Consider the following 12,055-nt stretch of genomic DNA (forward strand, 5'->3'; position numbering starts at 1 on the left):
AACGAATGAAGAAGCTGGGCAAGGAGCTCAGCGAAGACGACCGCAAAGAGTACAACACCCTCCGCTCACAGGTTGTACAGAGAGTCGCTGGCAACCAAGGCAAACTCGATAACCTGATCCGTCAACAAAAGACTGACGAAGTCACCGTCAATACCCTCAAGGGCAAGGTTGACACCCTTTCGGCCGCCCTGGAGAAATACGAGGGTGAATTGCAGACTCTCGGTGAGCGCAAGTCATCAACTGAGGGCAACATCAAGGCGCTGTCTCAGGAGATCGACACAAAAAAGAAGCAATATCATCAAATTCAGTCTGAGCGTGTTAGAACCAGCCAAAGACGCACAGAATTAGAAGAAAAGCTCGAAACCGTAGCAAAGCAGCTGCGGGAGGCCGACGATGGACGCAGGCAAAATGACAGAGAAGCCAGGATGAAGGAAATGGTCAACAACCTGAAGCGACTCTATCCTGGCGTCAAGGGAAGGATTGGCGATCTCTGCAAGCCCAAGCAAAAGAAATTCGACGAGGCTGTTGGTATTGCACTGGGCCGCGACTTCGATTCAGTCATTGTCGACACGGAGAAGACTGGCCACGAGTGTGTTCAGTACCTAAAAGACCAACGCTTTCCGCCCATGACCTTCATTCCTCTCGACAACATCAAGGTTAACGCGGTGAACTCGGCTATTAAGGGCATCTCGGGAGCCCGGCTGACCATTGACACCATCGACTTTGATACCGCCTACGAACGCGCCATGGCATACGCCTGTGGTAGCTCCGTGGTGTGTGATAATGAGAAGATCGCAAAGGTCATCTCGTACGAGAAGCGTATTCCCGTCAAAACAGTCACTCTGGACGGCTTGGTCATTCACAAGACGGGTATGATGACTGGTGGTCGCGGTCCTCAGGACAAGGGTGGAAAGAGGCGTTTCGAGAACACCGACTTGGAGCCTCTGAAGAAGATGGCGGCCAAGTACAAGGAGGAGATCGAGAAGCTTCCCAAGTCTGGCCGGCGCAGCGCTGCCGAGGAGTCTCTTCAGATCGAGATCCACGGCCTTGAACCCCGTCTGGCGGCTGCCAAGGCTGAGTTGGCGCACTTGGAAAAGAACTACAACTCAAAGAAGAGGGAGAGGGACAACGAGGAAAGGCAGCTTGACGAGCTCGAGCCCAAGTACGAAGAGAAGACTTCGGAACTTGAAGCAACAAAACGGACGGTCAAGGAATTCTCGGATGCCATCGCACAAGTGGAGGACGAGGTGTTCTCTGGCTTCTGCAGGAGGCTCGGTTTCAGCGACATCCGAGCTTATGAGACAGAGCATCGCGATATGCAACGGGAAGCCGACGAAGAGCGAACCAAGTTCGAGGTGCAAAAGTCTAGGTTCCAAAGTCAACTCACCTTGGCACGTGACATGCACAGCAACCTGGAGAAACGTCTCAAGAAGCTGCAAGAAACCCTCAAGGGGGCTGAGCGCGACCTGCAGACTTATCAGCGGGAGAAGTCAGATATCGAGGACTCCAGTCACGAAATTTCTGACGAACTCGATGCGCTTAGCGAGACGCTCGAGGAGTACCGTGGCAAGTTGGAGGAGAAGAGCCAAAGGGTCTCCCAAGCCAAGGCTGAGGTACACAAGCGAAGCAAAGAAATCGACGCCAGGCAAAAGGAAATCAACGCTCTCGAGACTGTAGTGCAGAAGAACAGCGCGGGCAAGTTCGCGTTGCTCAGACGGTGCAAGCTTGACCAGATCCAGGTGCCTTTACTCGAGGGCTCGCTTGACAACTTGCCAAATGAGGACAACATGCTGAGGCAAGACGCCGATGCCATGGACGTCGATGAGGAGGTGGATGACGAAGACATGATGACGGCTGCTCTCGAGAACCACGGTATTGAGATTGACTACGATGGCCTGGACGAGGAGATGAAGACGGTAAGCATATCCTTGATAGCGTGACCTGGTGAATACTTGCTGACACTTAATGCAGTCTGACGATGCGAGTGTCGAGGAGAAGTTGCAAGATAAGATTGCATCCCTGGCTTCGGAACTGGAGAAACTCAACCCTAACATGAGGGCGATTGAGAGGCTCGAGAGCGTTGAGTCGAGGCTGAAGAACACGGAGAAGGAGTTCGAGGACTCCAGAGCGGCTCTTAAGGCGGCCCGCGACGCGTTCAACCACGTCAAGGCTCAGCGCTACGAGCTGTTCAACAAGGCCTTTACGCACATCCAAGAACAGATCTCACACGTGTACAAGGATCTGACTCGATCAGAGGCGTACCCTCTCGGTGGCCAAGCGTACCTCGATATTGAGGAAGATACAGACACGCCCTACCTTTCGGGTATCAAGTATCACGCCATGCCGCCGCTGAAGCGATTCAGAGACATGGAGCATCTTTCCGGAGGAGAAAAGACAATGGCTGCTCTCGCTCTGTTGTTCGCGATTCACAGCTACCAGCCAAGTCCCTTCTTCGTATTGGATGAGGTTGACGCTGCGCTAGACAACGCCAACGTGGACAAGATCAAGAAGTATATCCGCGAGCACGCTGGTCCCGGCATGCAGTTTATTGTCATCAGTCTCAAGACCGGATTATTCCAAGATAGTGAGAGCTTGGTCGGCGTTTATCGCGATCAGGAAGTCAACAGTTCTAGAGCGCTAACTCTTGATGTAAGTTATGCACCACACGCGATTGTGATTTCATTCACTGACCGGGAAAACAGCTTCGAAAGTATGCTTAAGGCAGAAGATGACGAGATTTTTGAGGCACATATCAAGGAGAGGATGAACCTGGTACATTTGGGCGATGAGATGTGGGTTCTCTTGGCTCACGGCGCGGGCAGTAGAGGGACGAGTTACGATACCAGCTCTGCGTTCTTGGGGCTTTTCGGTAATTTTGATTTGGGGGAGGAGAGTGTAAGTTAGCTCTCTGCTCCTTACAACTGCTTCATATCCGGTATCCCAGCTTACCTAGGCGGTTCAAGGGTAGCTTTGCGGCCACGTTACGAACCGGCAAGGGTCGTAAATGGAGTTTGGACTGTCACACGGCCGGTGGAACGTTGAACTTCATGTCAATGGATGGTTTTTCTTATTCTAGCGTCTATTCTTCCTGCTACTTTGGCTGGAAATCAAATGGTCTGCAGTGCCGTCTTACAAGTGACCGTTCCATTTGCCCTGCCTAAGAAACGAATAATAGACGGCATAGGGATTGGTCATCAATTGCTACGTCTGCTTCAAATTCCGTCCAATCGCTATACCGGATAAATCCAAGAAGGTCCTACTACAGATTCAAAATATGACTCCCGTCTGCTTGTGGTGTTATTCCGTACATAGATAACTTTGCGAGGCACCCCGGTGCTGTTCCGCGAAAGTGCCCTGTGCTCGCTGTGGATGCCTGTTAGCCCTGCAAGGTACGGGGTAAGGTACGAATGCACTAGAAGAAGCTACCTAGGTAAGAGCTACCTTGCCTTACAACCTGCGGATAAGCCCGCCTTAGAGCGTCTGTGTGCTGCCAAGATCTTTTCTCCCAAGACAAAGTCCGATTTGACTGCAATTGTCAAAGACGGCGCAATCCCACCTCTTCATTTCGCAAGACAATGTTCTCAGGCTGAAATCTTTTGCGGCTCCTGCTCTCGATAGAATCGCAGTAACGACAGGCCTCTTTCTGCTGGTGGCTTGCGCATGCGCAAGTGCAAGTCGCTGCTGCTGAAAGCCCACCCTGCCATGGACTTCACTTCCTGAGTTCGCCAAGCAAACGTCCTCTCGGCCTCATCATACCTCAGAGCAAGCACCATCGCTCAATATTTCCCTGGCGATATTGGATATAAAGTCGAAAACATGGCGCAGCCTCTGGATCTCGCGAAGACTCTCGTCAAGTCTGTCATGCGTGCCTTTTACGAGACGCGCTTCATTTTGATCATCGATGCCTTGATCATTCACTCTGCGTGCGTCCGCCGGTCCTGCTTTGCAATACGACGTTTGCTAATATGTGGCAGCCTTCGAGACGACGACTTGGCCTACCTGATGGCAACGAACACAAAGGATCTCCACAAGGCATGTGGAAAGCTTAGAGAAGACCGATTTCTAGCTGTGTAAGCCATGCGACCGAGCCCTTTCCTTCGCCGAAAACCTCAGAGACTGACGATGATGACTACCCAGGTATACGAGGCTAGAATACCGAGAAGATCCCAAGAACCCTGAGGCAAAGCCACGTCCTGTCAACCGAACATACTACTATATCGACTACCGCCAAACCATCGACGCCATCAAATGGCGGGTGTATACAGTCGACAAGCAAATCCAAGGCACCACGGTCTCAGCCAGCGAACGCAAGGAATACTTTTGTGGACGATGCAAATCAGAATGGACGCAAATGGAGGTGCTAGACAACGTTGGCCCTACTGGCTTTGTCTGTCACAGGTGCAATGGCCCACTCACGCACGATCTCGAGCGCAACTCCACGGGCCACGAGCAGTCGACACGACTGAATAACCAGTTCAAGTTTATCACCGAATTGCTACCGCGCATAGACGAGATGATCGTTCCGGATAACACCTTCGATATCGCCATCAGTAAAGCCTTGCCAGTTGTCCGCGACGCCAGTTACACGAGCGTAACCACCATCCCCGTTTCGTCCTTGCAACCAACATCCGTCAAGGGTCTCGATAACGTTGGACCCAAGTCCATGTCAGTCAGCATCTCAACGGCGGACGGACTTTCAGAGGCTGAAAAGGCAGCGGAGAAGGCCCGCAAGGAGAAGGCCGCACTGCAAAATGCGCTTCCTTCGTGGATGTCCAACAGTACGGTCACGGGCGAGTCCTTCTCGGCCGAGGCCAACCCAATGCCCGCCACCAAGGTTGAGGAGGTGGACGACAAGGGAGCTGTGTCAAAGTCAGCAGACAATACAGAACATGCAGAGCTGGATGACTATTTCGCTCGACTTAAGGCCGAGCAAGAAGCTGAGGCAGCGCGGGCAATGGAGGAGGAGGAAGATGATGACGACGATGAGGAAGAAGACGCCTTCGAAGATGTCACGCCGAACATCGCAACCCCGGCACCGGCTATAAAAGCTGAGCCCTCACCGGAATCGGAAGGAAGAGCAGTCAAGAAGGTCAAGGTGGAGGCGCCAGCGGACGGCGATGATGGCGAGAGTGACGAAGACATGGAGTTTGAGGATGTCTAGAAGCACGAGGAAGACATCAAAGCATCAGAATGTCTTGACGGCGGAAAAGCTGGGAGAGACTCCGCATCATGACGGGGGACTGGCTGAGGATTTGACAAAGGTTGGCGGTATTGCCCGTCGCCCCTTGCCTAGGTACCAAGTTCTCTTCTCTCTAGCCTACGGAAGCATCCCGTCAGTGTAAGAATAGAGCACACACGGGGAACACTACGGTGGTGGGGGACATAGAACATGAAGGAGAACTTCTTTTCTAGACCAGAAAGATGAAGTTAATTCAGGTGATTACTGGAAAGATAGTCGTTGGCAGAAGTGCGTGATGCATGCTAAGCCATATGGTGCAGGGACGATGATGTCAGCGCCCTTTAGTTGAGCGAATTGCCGGCATAGCGCAGTACCCGTGAAGTGATACTTTACCGTCCCTCAATTCTCATCACTGACGCGTTGCACCTGAGCCTCAACACATCAACCCCGCGACAAGCTTCAGTTGCAGTGCAAGTGCCGAGCAAATCCACCAGGCGTTCGATAGAAGAACATTTAGGGACAAGTTCACTGTGGATTGTGAGGAGGTACTTTTATCCAGCCTTCGCCGCCAACGCGGGAATGACGAGTATTCGATGACTTACAATGTATTCATTTCACTTATGACAGTACAGAAGATCGGCCGCCTCGCATCGCCATAATTCGTCCAGTTTAGCGACTCTCACGTCGCCTGGGGTCAGGGGCCATGACAGAACTCGACTTTCCATTAATCTACCTCCTTCCCACTCACCTAGAGGCGGATCAACTACACGAGCTCGAGGGGAAGATACCGAGCCTTACATACGATATCCGCGAGGCCGAGATTATTGTCGGAAACATCTTCAAACGAGAAAGGGCACTTTTCGAACTCAGGCGTAAGAAGGTGCAGACAGACCCAGTGGACGTAGCAGCTGCCACAGATACGTATCTCGTCACGTCTCGGAAGCGCAAAAGGGCGTCTTCTGGAAGCGACAGCGACTCTACCCTGTACACGGAAGATGGAGAGAGGTTTGGGCCAGGCACGTCACAACTCGCCGGAACATCGTCAGCCCACGAGAGGGTCGTTATTGATGCGAACACTGTCAAGGTCGTGAAGTTAGCGTGGCTCCGAGACTCGTTTGCGCAGAGCAAGGTGCTTCCGCTTCATGACTATATTCTCTACGAGGGCATCAAGAAGGACGAAGACCGCACGTCTGTCACTGTTAGGGGAAGTGACATACTGTCCCGCGCTGCCACCGACAGTGCGTCTCAAATACAGGGCAGTCTCCTACCGCAGAAGAAAAAGCAGGCGCAATCCCCTTCCGAGACACACCGATCAGTACCTTGTTTTATCAGACAGACGACATCAGAACATGACTCAATGCTTGAGCTGCCACCTGTGCCGCAGTATCTCAGAACATCCTATGCTTGTCAGAGATCTACGCCGGTCGATCTTCCGAATGCTGCATTCGTTGATGGGCTCAAGACGATCAGGACCATACGGAAACTAGGGGGCGATCAAATAGGAGTGAGAGCGTATTCAACCTCAATCGCTACGATATCGGCATATCCTCACGAGATCGCCAGCCCGCAAGGTGAGCGTTTGTAACTTGAGAGAACTTCGTCCAAGGCCCGGCATCTGTTGACGCTCCATATAGAAGTTGCGAGGCTACCTGGCTGCGGCGCTAAGATCGCCGAGCTTTGGCACGAGTGGAAGGAAACCGGTAGGCTTCCCGAGGCGGATGAAGCCCAAGCGAATCCCAGGTTTGCCGTCATACAAGCATTTTACGACATCTGGGGAGTTGGTGATGCTACAGCTCGTGACTTCTATGGAAGAGGTTCGTGGCGCTGCATCCCTGAGCCAGGACCTCTTGTTGACCAGCACATACAGGATGGCGAGACCTAGATGACGTCGTCGAATACGGCTGGGGCAGTCTAAGTCGCGTGCAGCAGATTGGCGTGAAGTACTACGACGAGTTCAAGCTTAAGATACCTCGAACCGAAGTCGAGTCCATTGCCGATACGATCCTAGCTCACGCCCGCAGAATCCATCCGGACTTCCAGTTAGTCATTGTTGGCGGCTACCGGCGTGGCAAGCAAGGTAGTGGGGATGTCGACGTGGTGATGAGCCACCCCAACGAGTCTGTCACTTTGAACTTTGTCGACAAGTTGGTCGTGAGCCTGGAGAAGACTAGACATATAACGCACACGCTCGTGTTGAGTAAGCACAATAGCAAGCGGGGCCAACAGCCTGTCAGCTGGAAGGGTAACGAGTTCAGGGGAGGCGGCTTCGATTCACTCGACAAAGCGCTCGTGGTTTGGCAGGACCCGGCGACGAACGGGCACGAATTGCGGAAGAGGCCGCATCGACGTGTGGATATCATCATCAGTCCTTGGAAGACGGTCGGGTGCGCCGTCCTGGGCTGGAGCGGGGAGACGACGTTTCAACGGGACTTACGCCGATACTGCAAGAAGCAAAAGAGCTACAAGTTTGACAGTAGCGGCATCCGGAGCCGGCTCGACGGCAACTGGGTCGACCTGGAGAGCGGCGACCTCGGGCAGGCCCCCGACATGTTGACAGCCGAGAGGAGGGTATTCCAGGGCCTGGGCCTCGACTGGGTTCCTCCCGAGGATAGGTGTACCGGCTGAGTCGTTACAGGCCTTGATACAAAGGTTAAAGAACCCAGCCCCGGTCGACCCGACACTCTGGAACCTTACCTACCGTCACCGGCGCCTTCGGATGTGGCAGCAGATTGTCTGCCTCCGGAGTCCTTGGCGAGCTCGTGGTAAAAGACCCGGGGAACGGATAGATATCATCGACCACAGAGATCCTAGGGGCAGATCACATGGCGAAGCGGGTACTAAAATGGCGTGCTGACTCCCGCCAGCATCTTATTGGGAGAGAAGCGCAGTCAAACGCGCAAAAGTCCCGAAAGGCTGCCAAACTCTATCACTCATAAGGAACTTCGGTCTGGACAACTGCGCAGGGCTCCATGTAAGTCAATATCATCGTGGGAATAACCTCACATTCCTTTCACACGTTTGTTGTTGAAGATGTCCCAAGGCAGCACAATGATTCCGTAACCTGCGGAGGAGTCGAAGGTTACTCTCTCCCTCGAGCAAAGTCAATTACTAAGGTATGCCCAAAGTCCGCTTCAAAGTCCGCGACAGGACGTCAAAACGGCCCCGCTCACAGCTCGCCGGACAGATAGTGATTGGTCAATCTCAGCCATAATCGGCAATCGGGCACAGAATGTCGCCGTCCTCCCCACCCCTGAGATGCCCCGATGAGCCGATTCTTTCCTCTTCCAAGGGGCCACGTCCAACCACGAGGGACGCATTTGTGTCCACCTAGAAGAAAAATGAGGGCCGGGCTCGGTGCAACGACACGACAAACCTGTCTACTCCGTACCGAAGAACGCAAGGCAGCTCAAGGATGCGAATAGGTAGCCCAGATTAGAGTGCGGAGCGGAGACCGACTCCTAGACGCTGGACCTGGAGAAAGAAAGCCCGGACCAAAACGTCTGGCGTCTCGAGCTGTACGGATACGACCCCCGAGCCCAGCCTAGGCAAGGCCACGTTCATTACGTAGCTTTTCAGGTCGCAGATTAGTAAATATAAAGACTATGGTCATTGCGTTGTCGTTTGCCTGCCAAATCTGTACCACACCATCGCGCCAAAACTTTACCTTGCTCAATTGCATGAACACCTAGATCAATAATCCAGCAAAGCTTCATTCTAATCAACCTCCAACCAACCAGTTCCCACGCTACCGCCATCATGCCTCTCAGTCTCCAGGTTCCCGACGAGTACGGGTACGTATCACAAGCTCTCTCTCTCTCTCTCTCTCTCTCTCTCTCCCGGACAGAAGGAACCCAATACTCTTGAGCTCATGTAGCTAACTAATTCCTCCCAAACAGCTACGTCCTCCTCGTCGCTGCCTCAACCTTCTTCATCAACACAACCCACGTCCTCCTGACAAGCAAATACCGCAAGGCCAGCGGCCTCGTCTACCCGGCCCCCTACGCCTCCAACGAGCAGGCCGAGAAGGACCCCAAGGCATACCAGTTCAACTGCGGTACGGTTCTCTCGTCTGGCCCCTCCCCTCCCCCCTCCTCCTTCTTTCCCGCGTCTACTCTCAAAGCCGATGCGAGCAGACCTCAGTATATCAAAATCGGCAAGGAAAACACTCAACTAACGTTAACCGTGCCACAGCACAGCGCGCCCACGCAAACTTCACCGAGAACCAGCCCTCCTTCCTCGGCGCTCTCCTCATCTCCGGCCTCCGCTTCCCCGTCGCCAGCGCCGTCCTCGGCGCCGGCTGGACCTTGTCCCGTATCCTCTACGCCTTTGGCTACACAAGCGGCGCTGGCCCCAAGGGCCGAACTCGGTGCGTTTTCCGTTGCGCAACACCCTCCTCCTCTTATTTCGGGAAATTTCTTCACCTTGAAGATTCCTTGCTAACCTATACATCTGCGCAGTGGCTCCATCGGTTCCTTCCTCTTCGACACCGTCCTCAAGTTCACTTCCACCTACGCCGCTCTCGCGATGATTATGAATTGGTAACGGGGCTTGATCACTTCGTATGCTGCTTAATGGACCACGATCCAATCTCTTGCTTTACTAGCCGCTGTAAAATCCATACAAACAAAATAATGCCGGGAATAGACGACCATCATGTCCCGCAGTATTGTCCCAGTGAACCGACCCATTGCTTGCTAACCGCTGCGTACAACCGTGACTATTATACCTAAACAAATTCCTACCATCGCCATAACTCCGTGTCGTACACCTGGGTTGCTGTGCCCAGCCACTAATCTCCCTTAGTCTCCACTTGTTGTTCTGCTTGTTCTTCCCAAGGCGAAACAAACGAAGCCGGAAGATCAAGACTCAAAGTTCATCCTTTGGGCTGCCTAACTATTTGCGCTTTCTAAGTCGTCGAAGCTCCAAACTGCGATCCGGTTCATCGGATGTTTGTGGTGAGGCTCCCACGGACTTTTCGATTCCGTTGTTACCAAGGAGATAGTCTCCAAAGTACTTCATCGCGCTAAATATTTCCTCGCCAACCGGGATGATGTTTTCCCGGGGAAGAAGAAAGCCGTAGCTGCCGGTATCCCTCAACTTGATCTGGTAGCTGTAATGCGCGTGCAGTTCGTGGTAGAACCAGTCAATGGCAGATCCACCGCCTGTCTCGAGACGCTTGGCGCCTGGTGCAGAGCCTCGTCCTGCGACGGCTCCTTCACAGGCCGAGGTAACCGAGTACAGCTCTCCGTTAGACAGACGGATGGCCTTGGCAAGCCCAGCTGCGAGCTCTTCGAGGTTCTCGACATTGGGCGGGTCCACATCGCAGGAGTATGCAAAGGGGAATAGCACCTGTTGGGAATAGGAGTGCAGGTCAATGAGACCAATAAACTCGGTATCCTCCAACGAAGCATTCCTCGCCCAGATCGCTACAGCTCTAGCTTCAGCCGCCTGCCATGGTTGTTTACCGCCATAGCTCTCAGAGCAAGGATCATTTTCGGAGTAGTCACCCCATTCATAGCCAAAGGCGTGGTCGAGGTCGAAGCCGTGGCACCAAGACATACCAGTCTCCTGCCGGGACTTGCGCCACAGTCGGTCTGTAGTCCAGGTATACTCGATGCCGTCGGGGTTGACTGCCGGGATGAAGACGAAATCGAAATGCTCCAGCAGCTTGGTGATCATGGGCTCTCTGCCGAAGGCCGTAATGAAGGACCACGCGACGTAGTTGGTAGTTGTCGTGGAAATCCACTCTCTTGCATGCATTCCTCCCGCAACAACGACGGTCTTTCGCTTTTCGCTCCCTGGCGCCCTTGTCTTCATGCCAACCTTGAGACCAAGAATATCTCGTTGTTCAGAGGATTGCCCAATGGTTATAACTTCGGTGATAGCCGGGAACATGGCTTCGGCCAATCGCATCCATTGGACGATAGTCTAGAAATGTGTTAGCTCAAGCTCGGCGGAACTTGCACGGGTGGCGTAAGGTCACATACGTCCAGTCTCTGATAATCTTGGAAAAAGTAGTTCTCGTTCCCGTTTTGCGCGTTCTTGAGGTTTGCGCGACCATCTGGGATGCGGTAGGTCTGGGCCGGGACATCGACAGCCGGATAAGTATCGTAGACAGCAGCTGCTACATCTGAAATCAATGTCGAGTAAGCTGATTTCAGCGAGTCGGGCAGAAGCCCGAGCAGGGATCGAACATTGTCCTGACGAATCCGAACATCGACAAATTCATGGTTGAAGGCCCAAATGTCGAGGAAGGTCCGGGCGGCGGCGGCAGCAAAGGCAGTCTCTTCTTCGGCGGTGGTCAGGTTGAAGCGCAAGACGACCTCATTGATGTGATCATCTCGCAGGCTTGTTCGGACGTGGGATGTTAGGTGACTAGCTTTGGCAGGATGGGGGCCAAAGACGAATTCAACGACGCCATTCCGAAGCCTCTTCAGGAAAGGAAAGAGGTCAGACTTGGCTCGCACGGCGGTGGTGGAGGCGTCGTGGCGGTATTCGGGGTATGCATCGAAACGTGCAGCGGAGGCGGCGGGAACCAGGACGGCGACGCTGGCCAGCGAAGACAAAACGACGTGAGGCCGCATGGCGACAAACAAAGTTTGTTGTGATGAGCGGTTGTGGAAGATTACTGACGTCAATGCTGCCCGGCGTCAGGGAGGGATGGATGTGGGCGAGGCGACCGAGGGTCAATTGCGATGATGGGGGCGTTGTAGCGATAGAGTCGCGACACACTCTCGGGGTCCTGGAGGATGGAGCGGAATTCAGGAAAATGCAAGTGAGTGAGCGAGCGATAAGGAATGCAACAGCACGGCTGACCTTGCCTCACCTTGGACTTGGAGTTGGCAGGGAGCAGGCTCAGGCAGCCGCTTACTTGTA

At 53.5% G+C, this 12,055-nt stretch overlaps 4 protein-coding genes across 4 annotated transcripts; 3 read left to right on the forward strand and 1 right to left on the reverse strand.

Annotated features, from left to right (window-relative positions):
• Positions 1-3,816: 3,816 nt before the first annotated feature.
• Positions 3,817-5,161, forward strand: BDP55DRAFT_733456 (TFIIE alpha subunit; the record flags this gene model as incomplete). The annotated part of the gene is made up of 3 exons (XM_060580091.1): positions 3,817-3,923; positions 3,975-4,070; positions 4,138-5,161. 3 exons carry the CDS (start codon positions 3,817-3,819, stop codon positions 5,159-5,161), a joined length of 1,227 nt encoding a protein of 408 aa, XP_060424023.1.
• A 721-nt stretch (positions 5,162-5,882) lies between these two features.
• On the forward strand, positions 5,883-7,804 carry BDP55DRAFT_697829 (uncharacterized protein; the record flags this gene model as incomplete). The annotated part of the gene is made up of 3 exons (XM_060577726.1): positions 5,883-6,750; positions 6,814-6,993; positions 7,047-7,804. The coding sequence occupies 3 exons, from the start codon at positions 5,883-5,885 to the stop codon at positions 7,802-7,804; spliced, it is 1,806 nt and encodes a 601-aa protein (XP_060424024.1).
• Positions 7,805-8,435: 631 nt separating this feature from the next.
• On the forward strand, positions 8,436-9,897 carry BDP55DRAFT_364959 (MAPEG family protein). The gene is made up of 4 exons (XM_060567069.1): positions 8,436-8,970; positions 9,076-9,233; positions 9,371-9,545; positions 9,637-9,897. Exons 1-4 carry the CDS (start codon positions 8,936-8,938, stop codon positions 9,719-9,721), a joined length of 453 nt encoding a protein of 150 aa, XP_060424025.1. The 5' UTR covers positions 8,436-8,935; the 3' UTR covers positions 9,722-9,897.
• BDP55DRAFT_364982 (zinc carboxypeptidase) lies at positions 9,851-11,974 on the reverse strand. Its single transcript, XM_060567070.1, has 2 exons — positions 11,167-11,974; positions 9,851-11,107 (listed from the first exon to the last, which is right to left on the reverse strand). Exons 1-2 carry the CDS (start codon positions 11,761-11,763, stop codon positions 10,073-10,075), a joined length of 1,632 nt encoding a protein of 543 aa, XP_060424026.1. The 5' UTR covers positions 11,764-11,974; the 3' UTR covers positions 9,851-10,072.
• Positions 11,975-12,055: the final 81 nt, after the last annotated feature.

This window comes from Colletotrichum godetiae (assembly GCF_030913485.1).
Source record: "Colletotrichum godetiae strain CBS 193.32 chromosome Unknown BDP55scaffold_63, whole genome shotgun sequence".
Taxonomy (NCBI): Eukaryota; Fungi; Ascomycota; class Sordariomycetes; order Glomerellales; family Glomerellaceae; genus Colletotrichum; species Colletotrichum godetiae.

Bases quoted from the DNA above. Each gene is read 5' to 3' on its own strand.
- BDP55DRAFT_364959 (XM_060567069.1), top strand. From the start codon at position 8,936: ATGCCTCTCAGTCTCCAGGTTCCCGACGAGTACGG. The intron at 8,971-9,075 runs GTACGTATCACA...CCTCCCAAACAG, and splicing joins CAGGTTCCCGACGAGTACGG to CTACGTCCTCCTCGTCGCTG. The intron at 9,234-9,370 runs GTACGGTTCTCT...ACCGTGCCACAG, and splicing joins GGCATACCAGTTCAACTGCG to CACAGCGCGCCCACGCAAAC.
- BDP55DRAFT_364982 (XM_060567070.1), bottom strand. From the start codon at position 11,763: ATGCGGCCTCACGTCGTTTTGTCTTCGCTGGCCAGCGTCGCCGTCCTG. The intron at 11,108-11,166 runs GTATGTGACCTT...ACACATTTCTAG, and splicing joins AAGATTATCAGAGACTGGAC to ACTATCGTCCAATGGATGCG.